Source organism: Scomber japonicus, chromosome 21 (genome assembly GCF_027409825.1).
Source record: "Scomber japonicus isolate fScoJap1 chromosome 21, fScoJap1.pri, whole genome shotgun sequence".
NCBI classification, from domain to species: Eukaryota; Metazoa; Chordata; class Actinopteri; order Scombriformes; family Scombridae; genus Scomber; species Scomber japonicus.
In genome coordinates this window covers 4,173,691-4,198,201 of record NC_070598.1, presented here as the reverse complement: position 1 = coordinate 4,198,201, position 24,511 = coordinate 4,173,691, and the positions used below count along the sequence as shown (strand labels likewise).

General features: G+C 42.3%; 2 protein-coding genes across 2 annotated transcripts; one reads left to right on the top strand and one right to left on the bottom strand.

Moving 5' to 3' along the window:
- Positions 1 to 1,214: 1,214 nt before the first annotated feature.
- hacd1 (3-hydroxyacyl-CoA dehydratase 1) lies at positions 1,215 to 16,207 on the bottom strand. The gene is given in 8 exon segments (XM_053342174.1): positions 1,215 to 1,297; positions 4,505 to 4,683; positions 8,014 to 8,135; positions 8,408 to 8,443; positions 8,445 to 8,497; positions 9,281 to 9,299; positions 9,669 to 9,786; positions 16,089 to 16,207. Coding segments are annotated over 8 exon segments (729 nt in total).
- A 3,323-nt stretch (positions 16,208 to 19,530) lies between these two features.
- On the top strand, positions 19,531 to 22,526 carry LOC128382134 (transmembrane protein 236-like). The gene is made up of 4 exons (XM_053342128.1): positions 19,531 to 19,927; positions 20,184 to 20,256; positions 21,019 to 21,142; positions 21,799 to 22,526. The coding sequence occupies exons 1-4, from the start codon at positions 19,656 to 19,658 to the stop codon at positions 22,524 to 22,526; spliced, it is 1,197 nt and encodes a 398-aa protein (XP_053198103.1). The 5' UTR covers positions 19,531 to 19,655.
- Positions 22,527 to 24,511: the final 1,985 nt, after the last annotated feature.

Genomic DNA, 24,511 nt, shown 5'->3' with positions numbered 1-24,511 from the left:
AAGAAGATGGAAGGAAGGAAGGATGGAGGGAAGGAAGGAAACAAAGAAGGAAAGAAGTAAGAAAGGGAGGAAGGAAAGAAGGGCAGATGACAGGAGGGTATAGGAAGGAAAAGAAGACAGGAAGGAAAGTGGGCCGGATTGGACGCCTTGGCGGGCCGGTTCTGGCCCAAGGGCCGTATGTATGACACCCCTGAGGTAGAGTATGCCCCTACTGGCCCATATGTGTGGGCTGATTGTATCAATGGTATGATAACAGTCAAATCGGGTGTTTCTGAAGACTCAAATTTGTTTTAAGATGCACTCTCGTAAATGAGTTGGACATAGTAAACATCAAAGCAACATAGAAAGAAAGCATGAGCCGAGCCAAGCGGACATATCATGTTAAGTTTGAGCTCTAAGTGAGTTTACAGATATATGAATAAATTATCTTTTTTAAGAAACAGATGATGCTCTCACTATTTAGCCGCTCCTTTCACATTGCATCATTTACACATAAAAAGGTAAAACAAACATACACAGAAGAAGCAGCATATTGTCTAAATGTAGATTTATTGTTGAGGTATGATAAATCGGTGAATATTTTTCTCTTTTGGATCCTTTTTTTTTTTTTTTTTTTTCTTTTGGTTTGGTTTTGTACAGCCACACGATTTTAGTTTTGTAGAAAATCGCTGTGATGGAAAATGCACACACACACACACACAGAAATATATATATTATTATTGCTGCCAATTTGGGTGGGCTTGGTGGGAGGAAGGGAGGAGGGAGGAGGGAGGAGGGAGGAGGAGGGGGGGGGAGGCAAGTCAAGACATAACTTACAATCTTCCTCCAATGTTTCATTTCACATTTCCCTGGAAAGCTTTTCAGACGATGCAACACTGGGACTGTAAACATGTTTTTCCAATATTAGAATTCAGATAGGAAACACTCAGGATTCAGCTTTTATCACAACTGATGAACTCCAATGGGGTTTTTTTTTTTTTTGATTCGTTTCCTAGCTCTCGTCAAGACAGATCGTCAGCTTCCGGTCCCGATGCGATGTAGAATGTAACGGCTGATGGTACTAAAGATGAGATGGTGATGATGATGATGATGATGATGATGATGATGATGATGATGAAGCAGGTTTGGGGGGGAGGGAGGGGGCAGGGGGGAGATGAAGGTGAAGGTGAGGGTTTGTGTGGCTCAAACGAAGGCATGAGGTGGTTGATGTTTGTCTAGTCGTCTTTCTCCACTATGACTTCCCCGTGAAGCATCCTTCTCCTCTGCCGCAGCATGTGGAAGTAGAGCTGAGGAAACACTGCGGAGGAGAAGAATGAATGAAACCTGATCAATCACATTGTCAATACGTCTTCTAATCAATATGTGTCATAATCAGAGATGAGGCAGGAAAAAGTAAATGATGATTGCCATTGTATAAAATCTCACTCTGTTCATGTTCATAAATCATCCCTTTAGATTTAACATATATTACAGTTAAAATATAATATTAACCCTCCTGTTGTCTTCGAGGAAGGGAAGAAGGGAGGAAGAAGAGAGGAAGGGAAGGAGGAAAGAAGGATGGAAGGCAGGAAGAAGGAAGGAAGGGAGGAAAGGAAAGAAGGAAGGGTGGAGGAAAGATGGAAGAAAGGCAGGAGGGAGGGAGGGAGGAAAGGAAGGAGGGAGGGAGGAAGGAAGGATGTACGGCAGGAAGAAGGAAGGAAAGGAGGGATGAAAGGAGGAGGGAGGGAGGGAGGAAGGAAAGAAGGACAGAGGAAAGAAGGAAGGAAGGTAGGAGGGAGGGAGGAAAGAAGGAAGGGAGGAAGGAAAGAAGGACAGAGGAAAGATGGAAGGATGAATGGAAGGGAGGAAAGGAAAGAAGGAGGGGAGGAAGGAAGGAAGGAAGGAAGGAAGGAAAGAAGGAACAGTCAAAACAGACGGGGTTGATTTGACCCGGGAGGACGACACAAAGGTTAACTTTATAATTGAGTCATTTTAAAGACATAAAACTAAATGTTATATATGTATATATATACATATATAACATTTAGTATAATATATATATATATATATTGTAGTATGTGTATTATGTGTATTCAATCCAACAACTGTGGCTTCATTCTCTTGACATGATCAGCTTCATAGAATATAGTAGTAATATTTGTCTGTATGGTTAATGGATTAAATGCGATCCTATTCTTTGCTATTAATTATATCAAAGCCATATCTAGTAAATCTTTTTTTTTCTTGGCACATTCTTATTTCAATATAACTTAATTATCACAAATTCAAATTCATTTTAAGATGTGAAATGTTGGGTCTGATTTAGTGGAAAATCTGCTGCTTCAACAGACGGACTGAATCTATGGGGAGGACGTAGTTTCCGGTAAGCGTATTCCGTCACTTCCTGTTGCCGACTGTGTTACTGTTAGCGTGTCTGCTCTCTACTTAGCCCTCTAACTTAGCTAATTGTGATACATTCTTTACTCCTGTGAATACTTATCCATTGTACACTTAAGCACACGCTAGTCTGTAGTTTGTTTTAAAGCGCCCTTGCATTTTCGATCTTTTAGCAACCTACCGCTTAACATCTGTTGCTTTTGCTCCCCTGTTAGCTCTACAGCTAGTTAGCGGTTAGCGGTTAGCCATGGCTTCTCTCTCTCACTCTCCTGCTCTGTCTTGCTCGGTGCGTCACATTGTGCTTCTCTCTCCTCTATCCTTCCTTTCTCTCATCTCAACCATAGACATATACACATAGACGCCGCATTGATTGTGGAGAGGCGTGTCTGAAGTGCCGCCATCTTGGTACAGGGCTAGCAGAGGCAGTAGTGCATGTATATCTATGGAGGTAACAGGTACTCCAAAGTTTCAAAGTAGAATTATTCACTGAAATCTCAACCGATTTCCAAACAGTTTAATTTGTTAAAAACGTGTCTGACATTTGTAACAAACAACCCGCGTGAATATATGTTGACAATTGAGCAATTTTATTTATTTTTATTATAATTGAGCGATGTATGATCACTTTTTAATAGTGCAAACACATCATTCTCTACATACTCTATAGACATAATGCACTGCAGGAGCGAGTGGCCTTGTATCAAGATAGGCAGCAGCAGTCAATGCAGCGTCTACGTATATATATGTCTATGCTCTCAACCCCAACCAGTCGAGGCAGATGTTCTCCCACTCTGAGTCTGGTTCTGAGGTTTCTTCCTGTTAAAAGGGAGTTTTTTTCTCTCCACTGTGTCTCATGTGGGAATGTTGGGTCTCTTTAAAGTTAAAACCTGAAGAGTTCAGTTTAGATCCTGCTCTATGTGAAAAGTGCCTTGAGATGACTTTGTTGTGATTTGGCGCTATACAAATAAAGATTGATTGATTGATTGATTGAACATTTAAAGGACTAGTTCTACATTTTGGGTGAAGTCACAGGTCATACTCTAAAGCGCAGTGATCTTTTTACAGTCTATGGTATCACCCGACTCTAACACACCTGATTGCATTGCAGAACCTGTCCAAAATCTTTAGGGTGACCCTTTGTATTGAGATGGTTCCACCGTTCAAGCAGCTACCATGCATTTAGAAATCCATAGACTACATTTTTGGGAAATACGCTCATTGACTTGATCAGATTCTTTCTTCATCAATCCATTTATAATTGTGTCATCTTATTCTTCCATGCTGTATTTCTGTAATTTTGCCACCTTAGTCTATTCTGTACACTATACTTTTTCACACCAAACTTCACTACTCTCTCTCTCTCTCTCTCTCTCTCTCTCTCTCTCTCTCTCTCTCTCTCTCTCTCTCTCTCCTTCCTGCACACACAATATCTACAGCATGCTCGTCTGATGCTCTTCTTGAGGTTTCTTGTATTTATCCCCAAAAAACCACAGGGAGTTTTTATCATATACAAATTGAGGGTCTAAGGATAGATAGAGGCAGATTTATGATATACAAATAACTCCACTTTCTTGCCAAAAGCTGCTTGATAAGACCAGTACATCATATAGGAAGCTATTCCTAGAAAACTACCTTCATATTTAGAGTGCAGACATGAGAGTCATATCAGTCTTCTTCCCTAAACTCTCCTCTAGCAAGAATAAAAATGAGCATATTTCCAAAGATGTCAAATAATCCTTTCACAACACAGGTCTGCCTCTTGCAACTTATAGCTCTATAAGATATGTGAGATGTTTCTTAACGCTCTGAAAAGCTTCCTCTCCACTTTTCACTTTGCTTGTCATAATACTTCAAGAGACACGAGAAGCTGCACAAGTCTATCCTACCCTTTTGTCTTTGTGGGTCTGACCTCCCATCTACAGTTTAATGTTCACAGCTCATTATTGTAACATAACAGGCCATCAATCTATTACGTCAAGGTATAAAGGTTAATCTGAGAATAATGGTGCACATAAGGAACACTTCACAAGCTAAGTGTACTGTTTTCTTTTTTTTTTTTTAAAGTGGGGTGATCTGGCTCTACGTGCTTTTACAGAGTGCACAGTGTACGACTTGGGATCCTCCTTACGTGGGATGTAGGACAGCATGATGATGATGAGGCAGTAGTAGTAATCGAAGGACACGTTATACTTGTTGGGGAGCCTCATGGAGTACATTCCAGTTCTGCGTACGAACGGCAGAGCAGCATAAATGGTTAGCAGCTCTCCAACGACTCCCAGAGGATACAGGATGATGAAAAGGTTGTATCTGGAACCAAAGAAAAAAGGAAAAAGGGATGTTTTAACAGTCAGCAAAATACTCAGAGATTTATACAGCTTTATAGTTCTGCAGTTAGAGACACTCGTGCACGGGAACTCAAACGGGAAAAAAACAACTTCTAATATCCTTGTGAGATGAGGGGATTGCAAACTACTAATGCACACTGCAACAAAGTCAAAGGCACCATGCCCTGATGTATCCACTTAAGATAAATCCTAGGTTAAAACCATAGACTGTATAAAAGAAATGGACGTAACATCCATGACGTCACCCATTGGTTTGTGGACTGCTGCTCGGAAGCCAATAGTTTCTAATCTAGGCAGCGCCATCTTGAAAATTTCAGGTGCATGCTGGGAAAAATAAAAACACAGATTCTACTTATATGGGCATGAGGTGGGGCCATGGGCGGAGCGAGGAGGTTACTATGGTTACGAGGGCTGGATCTCGAGGACATAGGTCAATCAACCTGTCAATCAGGACGTAGCCACGCCCTAATGCATACCCTGCTTTATCGTCACATATAAAATCAGGGAGGCCAAAATGTCCCAAATGAACATCATACTGCATTGAAGAAGGCTTTAAACTAGCGATTGAGACCATAAACACATTTTGAAAACGTTTACTGAGGTTAGAAATCAAGTGAGAAGTTGGTGAATTCTCCATTGACTTGTATAGAGACGGTCGCCCCCTGGTGGCCTTTTGATAGAATGCAGTTCTAAATTACTTCCGCGTTGGCCTCATTTCAGAGGACCGGAGTCTTAGCTTTTAGATATCGTAATATTGCGATATGTCATCAGAGTTGTCTTTTCCTGGTTAAATATAATGTTGGGGGGGGGGGGGGGTGATCAACTAAAATCCATTATTGAGCCATTACAGTCAAAGTGAGCTGATATTACACATACAAAAATAACCCACAAACTATCATGTTCTTGCTGGTTACTCCACATGCAGCGGGTGTGAGATGGCGTGACTCCCTTTGTGACAACACATGGCCCCTCTAGTAGGGTCTACTCTACGCCATGACTCAGGGCTACAAGAGGGGGGGTCCTGTATTTAGTCAAGACCGCAGCGAAGGGGCTCGGGGAAGCGTCTCAGCGGATGTGGGGAGAAATGTTGGGTGGACATTCCATGACCAAAACAGATGGGTCTTAAAAAACAGGAGCAGCTGAACATGAGCAACCCCCCCCCCCCCTCCTCGCTCAAGAGAGAGGGGCGGCCTGGCGTCTCCTCCATGCTTTAAGAAGAAGACGTAAAGGGTTAGGTTAGAGGTGTGTGTGTGTGTGTGTGTGTGTGTGTGTGTGTGTGTGTGTGGTATTTAATGCATGAGAGTCAACAGTCATAATAAAAGGAGAGCTGGTATGAAACTAAACAGCCTCATGATGATCACATTGCAGTAACCACGAGCAGAAAGTGAAGCTTTTTTTCACACCAGTGCAAAAAAAAATGTCTCACCTAGTTAATAGTAATATTTCAAACTTCACTATTCTGAAGTGAGATAGTTCTCTCTCTCTCGCTAGCTCTCTACCCCTTGCTCTCGCTCTCTCTCGCTTACTCTCTCTCTCCCCCCTCGCTCTCTCTACTTCTCCCCCCCCCCTCTCTCTCTCTCTCTCTCTCTCTCTCTCTCTCTCCCTCTCTACCTCTCTCTACTCCCCCCCCCCTCTCCCTCTCTCTCGCTCTCCCCTCTCTCTCTCTCATGCTCTCTCTCTCTCCACCCCCCTCTCTCTCTCTCCCTCTCTCTACCTCTCTCCCTCCCTCCCTCTCGTTCTCTCTCTCTCTCTACCTCTCTCTCTCTCTACCCCTCTCTCTCTACCCCTGTCTCTCTCTCGTTCTCTACCTCTCTCTCTCTCTCTACCCCTCTCTCTCTCGTTCTCTACCTCTCTCTCTCTCTCTTCCCCACTCTCTCTCGTTCTCTACCTCTCTCTCCCCCCCTCTCCCCCCTCTCTCTCTACCCCTCTCTCTCTCGTTCTCTACCTCTCTCTCTCTCCCTCTCCCCCCTCTCGTTCTCTCTCTCTCTCTCTCTCTCTCTCTCTCTCTCGCTCTCTCTCTCTCTCTCGTTCTCCCCCCCCCCCTCCGCCCCCCCCCCCCCCCCCCTAAGATGCCAAGGCCTGTGTGTTGGACGGCTATCAATGTGTACAGCTGGACGTTCCTCTCAACGACTCCAATTTCAGCTGAGCTACTGTAGCAGGGACACACACAAGGCCAGACTGCCACGTCATAAGTCCTCTTCATACAGTAGCATTATGTCACTCTACCGCTGCTCGTCATATTTAACAGATAACACCAGATTTGCCTCAATTTTATGTTCAAAAATCAAAACTTCTTTTTTTTTTACAGTTTGATAAAGCAGGTTAAATTTAATACCTAATTTAGCTTTATTGTCACAGCACTAATTCATTAATTGTTAATTTAGTGTCATTATTATAATATATTCCTTCTTTCCTTCCTTCCTTCCTTCCTTCCATCTGTCCTTCCTCCCTCCCTCCTTCTCTTTCTTTCTTTCCTCTCTCTTTCCCCCTTCCTCCTTCCTTTCCTTCCTCCCTCTCCTCCTTCTCTCTTTGTTTCCTCCCCCTACCTTCCTTCTTTCCTTTCCTCCATCCTTCCCTCCTTTCCTTCCTCCCTTCCTTCTTTCCTTTCCTCCCTTTCTTCCCTCCCTCCTTTCCTGTCCTTCCTTCCTTCCTTCCTTCTTTCCTTTCCTCCATCCTTCCCCTCCTTTCCTTCCTCCCTCCTTCCTTCTCTTTCTTTCCTTCCTCTCTCTTTCTCCCTCCTTTCCTTCCCTTCTTCCTCCTACTTTCCTTCCTTCTTCCTCCCTTCCTTCCTTGACTCGAGGACAACAGGAGGGTTAAATGAGCTTATTTCTTTAATTTACACTTCATCTCTCACACTTGAACTCACTTCTTTTTATTTGAACTTTGCATCGTCACCTTTTTTTCTTGTACGTCACATAGCGAGTGGCTTATATGGATTTCTAATTCTGTAAAATATTTAATAATGGAAGCAGTTTGTTCTTGTAGAGTGCTTTAAAATACATCTAGTATCTCAATAAACCTTTAAAACTATATAAATGTCTTCTGTAACATTAGCATTGTCAGAGTTAGCATTAGCGGTTAGTCTACGAAGTGCTAATCAATAAACACACACCATGCTTCTTCTTCTGCAACACAGGCGATACTTAATACACACACGTCCGATCTACTCCCTCATGTAAAGCCAGTTTTAAGCCGAGGGGGGGAAAGGGAAGCATGTCCAGAGGTGAAATAACCAAATCGGGCCCGACATGCTCAAGACAATTCAAGCTCAATGCTTCGCTAGCGTCTCCACCTGGCCCATTTGATGAAGTACGGCAGGAGGCGGAGCAGGTTGAATGTGTAGTAGGAATATCTGGTAATCTCTGTCATCGTCCACACAACCAGGAATAGGAGTACGCTTTCTTCATTCTGGATCTTCGGTTACGTTCAAAGAAATAGTAATTAAGGAAGAAAAAGGTTTAACATCAACCAAAGATGTGAAGTGAAAGGTTATTAAGATTTTTATGCCATCCAATGATAAAATAAACACATTAAAGACCCTAAAAATCTCAATCTTCATCATTTTGTCCACCAGACAGTAAAGAAACTGAAACCTTCTCATCTACTTGTGCAACTTAATAATAATGATAATAATAAAAAAGCCTACAGTAGCTGAGCTGGTGTTTAAATATAACAGTAGTCCTCACCTGTCTGATGCTGTTGGTGACGAACCAAACCATGAAAAATCCGCGAACACACTTGAACCCCGGTTACAATCACAGAAGTCCTCACGATTCCTGCAGCGAATCAGGTAAGAAAAAAATAAAGTTTTACAGCTGCATCTTAAAAATGTTCACATAAATCTAGAATATAATAAAATCATCAGCACGTACCTACGGCACAATGTACACCTGTAAGACAAGAAAAACATGTGTTAGTTCATCCTCTATTTCTATTTTTCTTGCTGCTTCTTCAATGATTGGGTCTGTTCTAAACCTCATACTTTCCTACTACTCGTACTAACTCTGACGTCATTTGAAGTAAGTAGTGTGTTTCAACTGCGTAGTGATTTAGAGTATGTGAGAAGTTCCTGGATGGTTTACTAGATTCTCCAGAAATGCAGAGTATGCATCAAGAGCTGACTACTCACACTCACATTACCCAAGATGCAACGCTGCTACTCACACTCACATTACCCAAGATGCAACGCTACTACTCACACTCACATTACCCAAGATGCAACGCTGCTACTCACACTCACATTACCCAAGATGCAACGCTACTACTCACACTCACATTACCCAAGATGCAACGCTACTACTCACACTCACATTACCCAAGATGCAACGCTACTACTCACACTCACATTACCCAAGATGCAACGCTACTACTCACACTCACATTACCCAAGATGCAACGCTACTACTCACACTCACATTACCCAAGATGCAACGCTACTACTCACACTCACATTACCCAAGATGCAACACAACTACTCACACTCACATTACCCAAGATGCAACGCTACTACTCACACTCACATTACCAAGATGCAACGCTACTACTCACACTCACATTACCCAAGATGCAATGCAACTTCTGAAAAACCCCCAAATACAAACGTCATAGATCACGCACCTCGCTGGTTTCAAGTTAGCTACAGCGAGTGTATGTTCGCTTCCTGTTTTCAAAATAAAAGCACCAATGCTATTATGGTTTTCTTAATAATAAAAGGTAACAGGGTGTTTTATTTTTGTGAGTTAGAGCTAAAATGAAATCAGCTTCAGCCTGATGATTTCAGCTCGGGTAGGAACCAAATGCATTGTGGGTAATCGTGTAGTTTACTACAGTGTAAACGGTCTGCTTACTATCTGGTCCTTTAGTGTGTAGTATCGAAGTCTGTAGTATGTAGTATGTAGTATGCGGTTTCGAACACAGCCATTGTCTCTCCTCTTCTTAAAGTCTTACCTCAAGTAACGCAAAGGTCTGGAAAAACTTGAGTGTCCTTGCTATACTTCTGTACAGACCCTTGTGTGTGCCTTTCTGGATGTAGAAGCGCATCATTGCTATGGCCAGAACCAGCCACCTGCAGAGGGAACAACAGACAGGGATATGTTAGAAAATGACTTCTGGATGGATGAAAAGAAAACAGATTGTATGGGATTCATTTCTATAGTCAAAATATAATATATCAGTATGGAGAGAGACTTCACTGACAGTTAAAATGAGACCAATTTCTTCTTCTGTCTGACTTTTTATGGACAGTTAATAAAGAAATGAAGTGACATCTCAATCAGTAACTAATAAACTGGGTCATATTTCAGTAGCGTAACTGATACAGGTCAATGCTCATTTATTAGAAACTCTAAACTCTAATCTGGTCTCTGCCAGTTTTTCATTCTCTCACAAAAAGAAAACATTTAGCCTCTCACAGAAGCTCTCTCTCTCTCTGTCTCTTTCTCTCTCTCTCTTTCTCTACCCCTCTCTCTCTCTTTCTACCTCTCTCTCTCTCCCTATCTATTTATCACTCTCTCTCTTTCTCTACCCCTCTCTCTCTCTCTCTCTCACTCACTCACTCACTCACTCTCTCTCTCTCTCTCGTCGCTCTCTTTCTACCTACCTCTCTCTCTCTCTCTCTCTCTCTCGCTCTCTTTCTACCTCTACCTCTCTCTCTCTATTACTCTCACTCTCTCTCCCCCCCCCCCCCCCCACTCTCTCTCTCTCTCTCTCTCTCTCTCTCTCTCTCTCTCTCTCTCTCTCTTTCTACCTCTCCCTCCCCACTGAACCAAAAGATAAGATAAAATAAAAGCACAGCAGCAAATATTACATCCAGTTCGCGGACATTTTAAAATGTTGGTGTTCGTTTCATGATGTAATTAAACACGCGGTGAAGCGGCAGTTAAAGAAGAAGATTTACTGACCAACTATTAAAAGATGAGTCGATGAAAAGCGATGACTCTGCATTTTAAAGTTAAACTGGAGCTGGAGAGAAGCCCAGACCAGACGTTTCATTTTCACCTCCTTCATCAAGACACGGCTGACATGAGTGTCCTCACGCTGTATAAGTTATGTCACATCGAGTATCAACACAAGCGTGACCCCGAAAAGCTTTACAGGCTCCCCCGTTTGAACTCCATGGTGACGTCTCGTCTGCTTTAAAATCATTTCTCACCGTCACATCTTCACTTTTTAACCAAATATTTACAGCTTGTCTACGACCTGTTAGCGTGAGGTTATTGATCTTTCTAATACTGACATGCAGGTTTTACTAAATCTCCTTCACTAAAAACCTCCTGTTGTCCTCAGGTCAAGGAAGGAAGGAGGAAAAGAGGAAGGAAGGAAGGAAGGACGGAAGGAAGGAAGGAAAGGGGTAAAGACAAAAAGGAGGAAGGAATTTAGGAGAGAAGGAAGGGTGGAAGGAAGGAGGAAAGGAAGGAAAGGAGTAAGGAGGAAAAGAGTAAGTAGGAAGGAAGGAAGGAAAGGAGTAAGGATGAAAAGAGGAAGGAATTTAGGAGAGATGGAAGGAAAGGAATTTAGGAGAGAAGGAAGGAAAGGAGTAAGGAGGGAGGAAGGAAGGAAGGAAGGAAGGAAAGGAGTAAGGACGAAAAGAGGAAGGAATTTAGGAGAGAAGGAAGGGTGGAAGGAAAGGAGTAAGGAAGGAAAGGAGTAAGGAGGAAAAGAGGAAGGAAGGAAGGAAGGAAAGGAGGTAAGGAGGGAGAAATAAAAAAGTAGTTTTAAGATTCAGAAGGTCTCAGAAGAAACAAATCTCACTTCACAGTATAACAGACTATAGCCATTAAATACTGGTTCTGTTCTGGTAATGACTGGTATTCATATCTTTAGTGGTTAATGGTGGGATTGGATACTTTAAATACTTTAAATCAGAAGAGTCAAACTCATTTTCAATCAAGGGCCACATACAGACCAATTTAATCTCATATGGGCCGGATCATTAAAATGATGGAAGGACAGGTGGAAGGAAGGAAGGACAGGTGGAAGGAAAGAAGGAAGGAAGAAAAAGAAGGAAGGAAGGGAAAGAAGACAGAAAAGAAGGATGGAAGGAAAGGAAGGACAGGTGGAAGGAAAGAAGGAAGGAAGGAAGAAAAAGAAGGAAGGAAGGGAAAGAAGACAGAAAAGAAGGATGGAAGGAAAGGAAGGACAGATGGAAGGAAAGAAGGAAGAAAAAGAAGACAGGAAAGACGGAAGGAAGGAAGGAAGAAAAAGAAGACAGGAAAGACGGAAGGAAGGAAGAAAAAGAAGACAGGAAAGACGGAAGGAAGGAAGGACAGGTGGAAGGAAGGAAGTAAGGACGGACAGGTGGAAGGAAAGAAGGAAGGAAGGAAGAAAAAGAAGGAAGGAAGGAAAGAAGACAGAAAAGAAGGATGGAAGGAAAGGAAGGACAGATGGAAGGAAAGAAGGAAGAAAAAGAAGACAGGAAAGACGGAAGGAAGGAAGGAAGAAAAAGAAGACAGGAAAGACGGAAGGAAGGAAGGACAGGTGGAAGGAAGGAGGTAAGGACGGACAGGTGGAAGGAAGGAAGTAAGGACGGACAGGTGGAAGGAAGGAAGGAAGGACGGATAGGTGGAAGGAAGGAAGGAAAGAAGGAAGAAAAAGAAGACAGGAAAGACGGAAGGAAGGAAGAAAAAGAAGACAGAAAAGAAGGATGGGAGGAAAGGAAGGACAGATGGAAGGAAAGAAGGAAGAAAAAGAAGACCGGAAAGACGGAAGGAAGGAAGGAAGAAAAAGAAGACAGGAAAGACGGAAGGAAGGAAGGACAGGTGGAAGGAAGGAAGTAAGGACGGACAGGTGGAAGGAAGGAAGGAAGGACGGATAGGTGGAAGGAAGGAAGGAAGGAAGGAAGGAAGGAAGGAAGGAAGGAAGGAAGGAAGGAAGGAAGAAAAAGAAGACAGGAAAGACGGAAGGAAGGAAGAAAAAGAAGACAGGAAAGACGGAAGGAAGGAAGGACAGGTGGAAGGAAGGAAGTAAGGACGGATAGGTGGAAGGAAGGAAGGAAGGAAGGAAGGAAGGAAGGAAGGAAGGAAGAAAAAGAAGACAGGAAAGACGGAAGGAAGGACGGACAGGTGGAAGGAAGGAAGTAAGGACGGACAGGTGGAAGGAAGGAAGGAAGGAAGGAAGAAAAAGAAGACAGGAAAGACGGAAGGAAGGAAGAAAAAGAAGACAGGAAAGACGGAAGGAAGGAAGGAAGGAAGGACAGGTGGAAGGAAGGAAGTAAGGACGGACAGGTGGAAGAAAGGAAGTAAGGACGGACAGGTGGAAGGAAGGAAGGAAGGAAGGAAGAAAAAGAAGACAGGAAAGACGGAAGGAAGGAAGAAAAAGAAGACAGGAAAGACGGAGGGAAGGAAGGACAGGTGGAAGGAAGGAAGTAAGGACGGACAGGTGGAAGGAAGGAAGGAAGGACGGATAGGTGGAAGGAAGGAAGGAAGGAAGGAAGAAAAAGAAGACAGGAAAGACGGAAGGAAGGAAGAAAAAGAAGACAGGAAAGACGGAAGGAAGGAAGGACAGGTGGAAGGAAGGAAGTAAGGACGGACAGGTGGAAGGAAGGAAGGAAGGAAGGAAGGAAGAAAAAGAAGACAGGAAAGACGGAAGGAAGGAAGAAAAAGAAGACAGGAAAGACGGAAGGAAGGAAGGACAGGTGGAAGGAAGGAAGTAAGGACGGACAGGTGGAAGGAAGGACGGATAGGTGGAAGGAAGGAAGAAAAAGAAGACAGGAAAGACGGAAGGAAGGAAGGAAGGAAGGAAGGAAGGACAGGTGGAAGGAAGGGAAGATAGAAGGAAGGGAGGAATAAGGAAAGTGGGCCGGCTTGGACCCCTTGGCGGGCCGGATCTGGCCCACGGGCCGCATGTTTGACACCCCTGCTTTAAATGCTGATCTTCTTCCTTTAACTACAATATATGCTCACACTGTGGTGGTAACCTCCACACACACAGACTGGAGTTACTGGTAGATTAAAGTAAAGTGAATATATTTGGACTAAATAAGACATTTCATGACATCATTCCTTCCTCCCTTCCTTCTTTCCTCCTTCCCTTCCTTCCTCCTTTCCTTTCTTCTTCCTTTCTTCCTCCCTTCCTTCATTCCTTCCTCTTTTTCTTCCTTCTTTCCTCCCTCCTTCTTTCTTCCATCCTTCCTTTCCTTCCTCCCTTCCTTTCTCCTTCTTTCCTCCCTCCCTCCTACTTTCCTTCCTTCTTTCCTCCTTCCTTCTTTCTTCCATCCTTCCTTTCCTTCCTCCCTTCCTTCCTTCTTTCCTTCCCTCCTCCCTTCCTTCCGTCCTTCTTTCTGTCCTTCCTTTCTTCCTTCCTTTCCTTCCTCCCTTCTTTCTTCCATCCTTCCTTCCCTTCCTCCCTTCCTTCCTTCTTTCCTTCCCTCCTTCCTTCCTTCTTTCCTTCCCTCCTCCCTCCCTTCTTTCTGTCCTTCTTTCTGTCCTTCCTTTCTTCCTTCCTTTCCTTCCTCCCTTCCTTCTGTCCTTCTGTCCTTCTTTCCTCCCTCTCTCCCTTCTTTCTGTCCTTCTTTCCTTCCTTCCTTTACAGGCTCCCCGTTTGAACTTCATGGTGACGTCACGTCTGCTTTAAAATCATTTCTCACCGTCACATCTTCACTTTTTAACCAAATATTTACAGCTTGTCTACGACCTACTGGCGTGATCTTTCTAATACTGACATGCAGGTTTTACTAAATCTCCTTCACTAAAACCCTCCTGTTGTCCTCAGGTCAAGGAAGGAAGGAAGGAAGGAAGGAAAGGAGTAAGGAGGAAAAGAGGAAGGAAGGAAGGAAGGAAGGGGAGAAGGAAGGAAAGGAGTAAGGAGGAAAGGAGTAAGGAGGAAAAGAGGAAGGAAGAAAGGAAGGAAAGGAGTAAAGACAAAAAGAGGAAGGAATTTCCTCCCTCCCTTCCTTCCTTCGTCCTTCCTTTCCTTCTTTCTTCCTCCCTTGACTCGAGGACAACAGGAGTCACTGAATTTTTTGTTGATGCACTAAAGTAAAAATATGAAGTGAGCCAAGAATAGAGGAGCTGCAGCTATTGATTCTGTTCTTAATGAATTGATAAGCTACTAAGATATTATAGTAGATAATAGATAATATTGGGCTTTTTTTGTCCACAATCCAAATATATTCAGTTTAGTGTCACAAAGGACTAAAGAAACCATATTTGAGAAGCTTGAATCAGAGAATTACAACATTTTATCTTTAAAATATGTCTCAAAACGATTAATCGATTATCAAATCGGTGATCAACTTCCTGTCGATCGACTAATCGTAGCAGCTCAACAAGTCTCAGTGACGGTGAATCATTATCAACGGAGCAGACAGACACAAGATTATCATAATATCCTGTGAAAACATGTCCGTAGAGCTCAGAGCTGTAAATAAAGATGTAATCGATGCCCGAGGCGCGGTGCCAAACGGGAAGCTGTTCAGTCATCATGATCCTGTGAACGCCACTCGCTGATCTGACAGCAGCTCTTCCAATATTTTCATTGCTGAAGTGACACGAGTAGAAAAGTCTTCTGTTTGTTGAGGAAGACGGAAAAAAAGGACTTGAAATTAGGGCTGTGTGATATATAGATAAAATCATATATCACTTTTTCTTTTTGTTTTAGCCAAATACCTCGATATTGATATTCCAACAATATTATAGGGGTGGCTATCGGTGCCTTCAAAATAAGAGTTTTGACAAATAATCATCAGTAATTTGAATTATAATGACAAAGTAGGTAAAGGAAAGTAACAGAACAACTAGAATAATCTGGTAAGTTCAGAAAATTATATTATTTTACTGTAATGCCTTTAAAACCAGGAAAAAAACAACATGTCTGCTGTATCACGATATTACAGTATCCAAATTCTAAGACGATAAAATCGATATTGCCCTACGCTGCAGGAAATTGCAAAAAAATATCATTTGCAATTCATAAATATGTGTTGTTTATTAAGAAATCTGCCCATTGAGCATTTGACTGTCCCAGACCTGAGCTCCAGTGTCAGAGCACCCCGGCTATACTTATCACTGCAACTGTCGGGACGAGCTGTGGGCCTGACACCATGCAGTCAACCCTATTTGGACACGGCTGCAGCGCGAGCCTGTTACTTTCACCAAACGCCATTCATTCATTTTCAACAACGCACATAAATCCCCACTCGCTTTTTATATATATATCTTTTTTTTTTTTTTTACTATCAACTACTCTCCTCAAGTTTCTTCCAACTCCTCTAAAGCCGCTAAATTCAGCGAGCTGAACAGGCACTTTCGGCTTGACACAGAGACACACAGTCCTATAAACAGCAACACACGCTTACAGTTTTTTAGGGAGAGGCTAAGTTGAAGGGTTTTCTTATTAATAGGCGACAGTTGCGCGCAATTACGCACGTACCCGGCGGTCATGGCGATGTTGTAGAAAGTGAGCCATGCTGTAGCGACGGTGCTTTTCGTTTTCTTCTTGTTGTTGTTTTCCTTCTCCTCAACCGTGCCGTCCTCCTCGCTGGACGCCATGGTACCGGGGGCAGGGTGGGTGAGTCAGGAAGGGAGCTGACAGCTGGGGCTGGTTGGGAGGGGAGCAGGAGCAGGGTCATCCATCCATCTATCCGCCCACGGCTCCCCCTCTCTCGCGGGACTAGTGCTGCAACAAGTGCGTGGCCTGCCGGTGGGCCAGAGACTGTTATTATAAAGTCTGTATAGAGAAGCAGTGTTAGTACAGTACAGGGGGCAGTGATATAGAAATTGGGGACCTTCTACTTTTGGGGTCCTAAATATAATGCTTAGGTCCACTCACTCAGGAGTACATTAATATTTCCAAATTGATTTTAAATAGTTTTGAGCCTCCTTCAAGTCACATTTATATAAATATAAATAGAAAAAAGAAGAACAATGAACAAATCATCGCCTATTATTGTTGATAATTGATTAATTCATTTTTTGTCATTTAAAAAGCCCAAATTCTGTTGTCCCAGCCTTTCAGATGAATATGATAATTATAATATTTTCTCATGTCTTTATTCATCACATTTATATTTGTGTCATATTTAGATTGTTGACTGTTGAATGGGACAAATAAAGACCTTGAGCTTTAGTGATTGACACTTTCAACAACAATTTTCTGACTTTCTGTCTAAAATGACTAATCGGGGGAAATAATCAACCAATTAAACTATACCGAAAATAGTTAGTTGGTAGTTAATGACTGGATTTACACTTTTTTTTACCAATGGCAAGCATTTAACTTTTTAGGAACTGAGTCCAACATTGAGGAGGCTATTACCCTTTTACTGTAGCTGTTTACCATCTACTGTTATCCTCCGTCAGGGTATGAACTGCTCCACAAAACAGGAATGGGTTTACAGATCATTTAGAGACAGGATGGTCCGAACATCAAACATCAGTAGAAACCAAGCTAACAAACCTAGCAAGCAGTTAACAAGCAGATTTTCCTCTTCAGTAAAACTCCTTATTGAATTAAATGATGTATAATCTTGAGAACTGAATGACTATGTGTTGTAAACTGCACGATACAGAAGAAAGAGAAAATAGCATGTTTCCAGGTAGCTGACACAAGCCAGAGTACTTCAGAGGTCAGCATGGTGAGTACAACAAGTTTGCCTTTAACCCTCCTGTAGTCCTCGAGTCAAGGAAGGAAGGGAGAAAGAAAGAAAGAAAGAAAGAAAGAAAGAAGGAAGGAAAGGAGGGAGGCAGGGAGGAAGGAACGAGGGAAGGGAGGGAAGGAGGAAAGAAAAGGAAGGAAAGAAGGACAGAAGGAGGTAAGGAAGGAAGGGAGGAAAGGAAATAAAGAAGGAGAGAGGAAGGAAAGGAAAGGTAGGAAAGAAGGAAGGGAGGAAGGGAGGGGGAGGAAAGAAAGAGAGAAGGAGGGAGGGAGGAAAGAAAGGAAGAAAGAAAGGAGGGAAGGAAGGAGGGAAGGAAAGAAGGAGGGAGGGAGGAAGTAAGGACAGAAGGAAGGGAGGAAAGAAAGAGAAGGAGGGAGGAAGGAAGGACAGACGGAAGGAAGGAAGGAAGGAAGGAAGGAAGGGAGGAAAGAAGGAACAGTCAAAACAGATGGGGTCAATTTGACCCGGGAGGACGACACGAAGGTTAACACAAGTTTCCTCCAGTTTGACTCTCATCTCATACTACTAATAACAACACATAGCAACTATAAAACAGAAACAACAGCCATACATTTGCTAATTTGCTAGTTGCAGAAATTGCAAAATCTGAGTGTTGCTGCAGAAATAACCGTCTGTCTGAGTGTGCTATTGCTGCAGCTCTGAAATGGGATATTATTATCTTTATCTATGCATGTTATACACTAACTAAGGTCAAAGTCTCTAGTCTTTAGTTTAAAGTCTTTCCACTGGCTCCCAGTCAGCTATAGAAGAGATTTTAAAGTTCTGCTACTGGTGTACAAATCCTAATTGTATGTTTTAATGTTTCTCAAATTACATGTTTTTCTGTTTTATGTAAAGCACATTGAGTTGCCATTGTGTATGAAATGCACTATATAAATAAAACTGCCTTGCCTTGCCTATAGGCCCAACTGACTGTTCATAACTGACACTGGAAACAGCCACACAGGCAACTAAATATGATTTTTGATTGTTTATTTTAAACCGCAGATGACTTTGACCTTTCTTTCTCTCTACCTGAATGTGGTGGAAAGAAACTGCAGAAAGTCTGACTGCTTCACAGCTTTGAGTCTCGTCTTGCCAAGGAAATTATAATTAAATTGGTTGAGTAGAGGCCTTGTGGTATTATTATTGATGGGCTTTGGTTTTAGAGTCCTTCTGTTCGGGGTTTGTCAGTCACATACTCAAACTGACCTGAGCTCCTCAATTGTAGGAAGAATTGCCAACTCCATTATACAGTGCAGTACTTTCCAATCAATCAATTGCATCACTGCTATGGCCATAATTTTTTAGTTATTAATCTGTACTGGTCTGAGATCTGCCCTGATGGAGACATTTACTGATAAATTGCATCAATGCAGAACATACAATGAGCTCTTCTAATGATGCCTGATCCTGATACTCAAGAGTTCAGGTGTCTGAGGTTAGAAACACTAGCACAAAATCCAGTTATTTCAGATTTTCGGATGCAGACTGCCGAAGATAACAACAGTTTCTCGTCATCATTGGTTTCATTGTGTCCTGACAGGTATTTTAACTAAAGTAACCATTGATAAAAGCACTTCATCCATCATGTCAGATTAGGCTTTTGGTTTACAAGACAGAGAGCCAATAAGGCATATCTGGCAACATTTCATTATCAGCTTGGAACAAGTCTTAAATGATTTATCTGAATTTCAGAATCAGTAAAAAGAAAGCAACATTTTGCAACTTCAGACATTTTACAGTTATCACATTTTGCCACTAGATGGCAATGTATAAATATGAGAGGAGCCACAAGAGCCATTAGGATTTCTGAGCTGAAGGTATACAGCCGCTAGTTCTTGGATGTTGCTTTTACAGTGGGTGTTATCATGTCCATCAGGATTTGACTGGTGAAGCAGAATACAAGGCATAACTGTGTTTGAGTTGTTCATAATAATTCAGGTAGTCTGTCATGTTTAGCAGATTGATAAAACGGGATTTTAGCATCAAAAACATTGATTGAAATCTCATTTTTCAAGACTTTATCATCCCACTGAGATGCCCTGTAGTACATACATATCCTTCAGGGTGCAGAGTTAGACAACGTATGTTTGTATTCTGTATATAAAGAGAGTAAAGAGCCAGTCACATCACTGTCACACCGAGGTACACAATGCCTACTGCAGTGTAAGCAGTTGGGTGAGCAGAGAGCCAGGGCTGTGGTGTGTGGAAAATGCTAGTGGAGGCAGACAATGCACTGGTCCGAGGCCTGACCAGCCCTCAGAGGGACAGGGGTCGCCTCACTGCGACAACAGCCCCTGTCTCCCTCCCTTCTTTTTCTTTTTTTGAACTGCCACAGCATGGGCTCGGGGAGGACGCTGAAGTTCGCCCTGTGCGAGGTGCTGCAGTTTGCAGGCCTGTGCGTGCCACTCTTCATCGTCATGCAAAGGTTCGCCATCATCGTAGCAAAGGTCAAAGCGTCGGCGCAGCCCCCCGGTGACGGCAGCACGGCCTACTGGTTGATCGTGGCTTCCTCCATTGCCTATGTCACTTCCACCGCCCTGCTGGTCTGGGTACCCCTGAAGTATATGGTCTTTGTGAAGAAGAAGTTTCTAATTGGGAGGAAGAAGTGGTGAGTTTCTCCTGCCTTTGTCCTGCTGTCAGGGCCCTGGAGCGTTAGCATGGGAGATCTCAGCTGTGTTTGGTCAGCAGCTGTGATCCCAGTGAAGCACTGCCTCAGACCTGACCAGCTGGTTTGAGTCTAAACAGGCCTGTAGCTGGTTTGGACTGCACTTGGCTGGTGAATATCATGAGTTAGCAAATCCTGCAACTGCCTTTGTCTTCCTTCCTTACTTTTTTGTCTTTCCTTTCCTTTGTCTTTGTATCAGGAGGCCTGTGGCTCTCGTATATGTGATCCTGTCCACATTACCCTGCTTTGCCTTTCTCATCGCCAGCTCTGAGGTACAACGTGTTGCAGATTGTTTGTCATTTGTTTTATCACATCAATGTATCTACTCTGATCATGAACTCTGACTCTTATATTGCTATATTTGTAAAAAGACTAGTCTGGTATTGTCGAGCCTTTGTAGTTATTTTGGATGACAGTGTTTATCATCCAAAGAAGTTGCTTGGATAAACTTTACATTTGAGAGCAAAATTACATAAAATTATGCAGAGTCCCAGTGCAAGGCCTCTGTGACTGGAATAAAGGTGATGATTTGTGTGGAACCTTTTGGTTCTCGAGGGAGGAATACCCAGCCTTATGTATCCAACCTTATGGATCAGGAGCTACTGATAAGCACCTTGGGTCCTCTTCCTGTCCAAGCTGCCCCTGTCAAATCATCTGTCCATGAGGCACATTTTCACTTCCTTGCTGGCTGCAGCCCAGGTCCCATTTGCAGTTTTATGTGGTACTTTGTATAGCCCAAGCTGACCTTTCGGCCTTTGCTTATCTGGTGTCTTTTACATAAGAGCCATAAATTCTGCTAAGATGTCTGCTTTGTTTTCTGTCATGTTGGTATGAAGTCCTGACTCAGGCAAATACCAGAGCTGCAAGTGATTTAGCCCACAAATCCAGAGCTAAAGCAGGTCAGAAATTTAGACAGTTTGATGTAAACACGTGCTGTAAAGGTCCCTTGTTGTCCAATATTGATTGTAAGAGAGTAAATACATTAAATGTTCTGGTCAGAATGTATGTTCATGATTTTCTGGTTATTTACTCAGGTTCAAATAAATAACAACATGAAACATGATACGTTCACGGAGCTCCCTGTATCACTAGTCCTCTTCTCTCTCATCTGTATTGATGTTGTGGAAAGGATACGTCACTGCAGACTGACCGGCCAGGGTGAGCACAGCTCTCTGAACACATTACACAAATCACGCACTGAGAGCTATAGATCCTGAACTTTCCTCTGCCAATTTCTATAGTGTAGTACTAGGCTGGCTTTACATTACAGGAGCGCGGAGACAACAAATACAGCTAACAGTTCTTTACATAATTTATCCAGAATGATTTAGAGACCCAATTTGAACTTCTTATTCTTTGGCTCTGTGCCAACAGTTGAAAAATATTGCTGCAACTGAGGAAATGAGCAGGAAATTCATTGGGCCAGCTTACTTCTCATAACACATGCTGAACTGACAAAACCGCAGCAATGTTTTTCTAAAGAAAACCACTGACAGGGTCTGAGTAAATTGCTGAATTAGTTGATTTGTGAAGTCCCTGGAAATACTCATGAAGCTGTGGTTCCCATCAAACAGCCTATTCATTTGGTGACTCAACACTAGTCAGAAACGAACCACAACTTTAGTCAAATTGTGTTCAAAATTAAATTCTGCTGAACTTTCTCGTCATGTAAATTTCCATTAACACCAAAACTTTCCATTAACACCAACACTACATGAAGAAAATATACAAATGCAAACTCTGCTCTGCTTTGCTCTATATAATCTGATTTAACTGGACTGCTGTTGTCAAAATCTTTCCTTTTCTCTCTCCAGGTAGTGACATGGAGAGAGACGCTGACATCCCCTCCGCTGTCCTCACACACGTGGAGCAGGTAACACCAGTAGCACCTGTCACACCAGCTGTGCCAGGGCCAGCTGCGCCTGGGCCAGCTGTACCCGGGCCAGCTGCACCCGGGCAGGCCCAGCCCACTCCTGTGCCACCCGGAGCAACCCAACTCAATGACAGAAACCAAAACGGAGCTGGGGCTCGACCAGAGACCAATGGAACAGTTCCAGGTGTACCAGGTAACACGGGGAGACCATTTAGTATCTCTGGATTGAGCTCACGTTCAGCGAGCACCACAGCGTACCACCTATCTCCATACGCCTACGCAGGGCCACTGAGGTTCCTGTGTGCTAGTGACGCCCGTGCTGATGTGTTTGTAGACAGCTTTATGTTCTGGATGGATACAGTGGAGATGGTGAGGGTGGCAGGACATCCGCTGGTCTACTACTCTGGCTGGGTGTTCCCTATCTATATCTTCAGCTACCTGTCTTGCCTGCGTGTGGTGGTCATGCCCCACAGCCCCCTGCTTTCCTCACTAGGAGTGGTCCTGCAGGATTTGCCCTTCTTCTTTGTGCGTATTGGCCTCATTGCCTTCTTTGGGTTTGTCACACCCCTACTCTATCTGATGAAGAACCTGTTGGTCTGCCTGGCCTTCATCTATTTCAACTTCATGACCAAGCTGAGGGTCTTCAACACCGAGAGGATGTTCTTTTGAGACCAACACGTCAAGCAATAGGTTGGCACAGTCAGGAAATGTAAGATGCTAAGATTCAGGAGCCGGTTGCACCAGCTCTCCATAACTTCAAAATTATTCTTTGAATGGATATTTAAGCATCACTAAATAACTAAAAAAACACTAAAAACAGGCCATACTAAATAAACCTGTTCTTACATAGAGATTTGTTACTAAATATTGAGACCCAGTAACTGCCAGGTTTAACTGTTGCATAGCTAACTAAACTAGTTAACTGACAAAATTAACATCAACTTTGTGAAAGAATGAAAACTAAAAATTATCAACATACGTGAAACTGGATTAAAAATTGTATTAAAAAAGAAAGAACAACATACCTCAAATTACAAAATGTTATGCTAATGGTTGACCAAGCTGTATTGCAAGCTACATTGAGATAAGCAGTGCAAGGCGAGTTTTTATACAGCACATTTCAGCAATAAGGCCATTCAAAGTGCTGTATATAATATATTAAAAGCACTGAGACAAAGAGCAAAAGAAGTTCACCATAAAAATATATATATGTGTATTTCTGTAATACACTAAAAAAGTTGAAGAAGAATCATAAGCTAAGAGAATAGAAAGTAAAAATAAGTAAAAATAGAATATGACAGGTATACAGTGCAAGAAGAAAAAATACAGTGCAGTGTGAGGATCAGACTAATTATTTGATTTAATCAAAGACAGCAGCAAAGAAACTCGTCAACCTTGATTTTTAAAAGAACTGAGAGTTGCAGCAGACCTGCAGTTTTCTGGGCATTTGTTCTAGATATAGAGCATAAAAACTGAACGCTGTTTAGTTTTGACTCTGGGAAACAGACAGCAGACCTGTCCCAGATTAACTGAGAGGTCTGGATGGTTCATAACATAGCAGCATATCAGAAATGTTGCCTATTTGGGCCCTAAACCACTCAGTGCCTTATAAACCAACAGTAGTATTGTTAAAATAAATTCTTTGACGAAGAAGCGAGTGTAAAGATCTGAGAACTGGAGTGATAGGATCCACTTTCTTGGTCTTAGTGAGGACTCGAGCCGCAGCGATCTGAATCAGCTGCAGCTGACTGATTTTTTTAAGGAGACCTGTAAAGACACCGTTACAGTAGTTGAGTCTACTGAAGTTAAATGCATGGGCAAGTTTTTCCCAATTCAAGTCCTTTAATCATTGATATATTCTTAAGGTGATAGTAGGCTGACTTTGTAATTGTCTTCATGTGGCTGTTGAAATTCAAGTCTGAGTCCATGACAACACCAAGATTTCTGGCTTGGTTTGTGGTTTTTAACATTACCGATTGAAGCTGAGCACTGACTTTTAATCGTTCTTCCTTGGCTCCAAAGACAATTACTTCAGTTTTGTCTTTGTTTAATTGAAGACATGATGTAAAAATGGGATGCATAATGATATACTTCCATTTAATTCTAAACTGCATGAATATATGTATAAATTAAAAAAAAACTAAGACATGCATAAATAAAACAGACACATCTGCACTTCCAAAAATTGTATGTTTATCTCTCAGCCCCCTATGACTGTTTTACTTGGCAGTTATGTTACGGTTCGTGATGCTAGTTGATCGCTTTTGGTAGAACGGCACTACAGTTTCTAAGTGTTTACTAAGTGGAGATTTACGTATCTCTAAAGTATGGGTTGCACCACATAAACCAGCTCTTATGTAGCATTAGTGATTAGTCCTAGTAGTATCTGCTGGGTGTACCTGTTGCATAGCTAACTGAACTAGCTAACTAACAAAATTAACGTTAGCGCTCCAATATTGGTTCAGAGTAAAGAGTAAAATAATTAAAATGATAATGTATCCACATATCTGAAACTTGATTAAAATGCTTTTTAAAAATGAAAGCTGGGAAGATTTAAATTTTTATATATATATATATATATATATATATATAATAAAAATAACACAATATACCTCAAATTACAAAATGTTATGCTAACGGTTGACAAAGCTGAA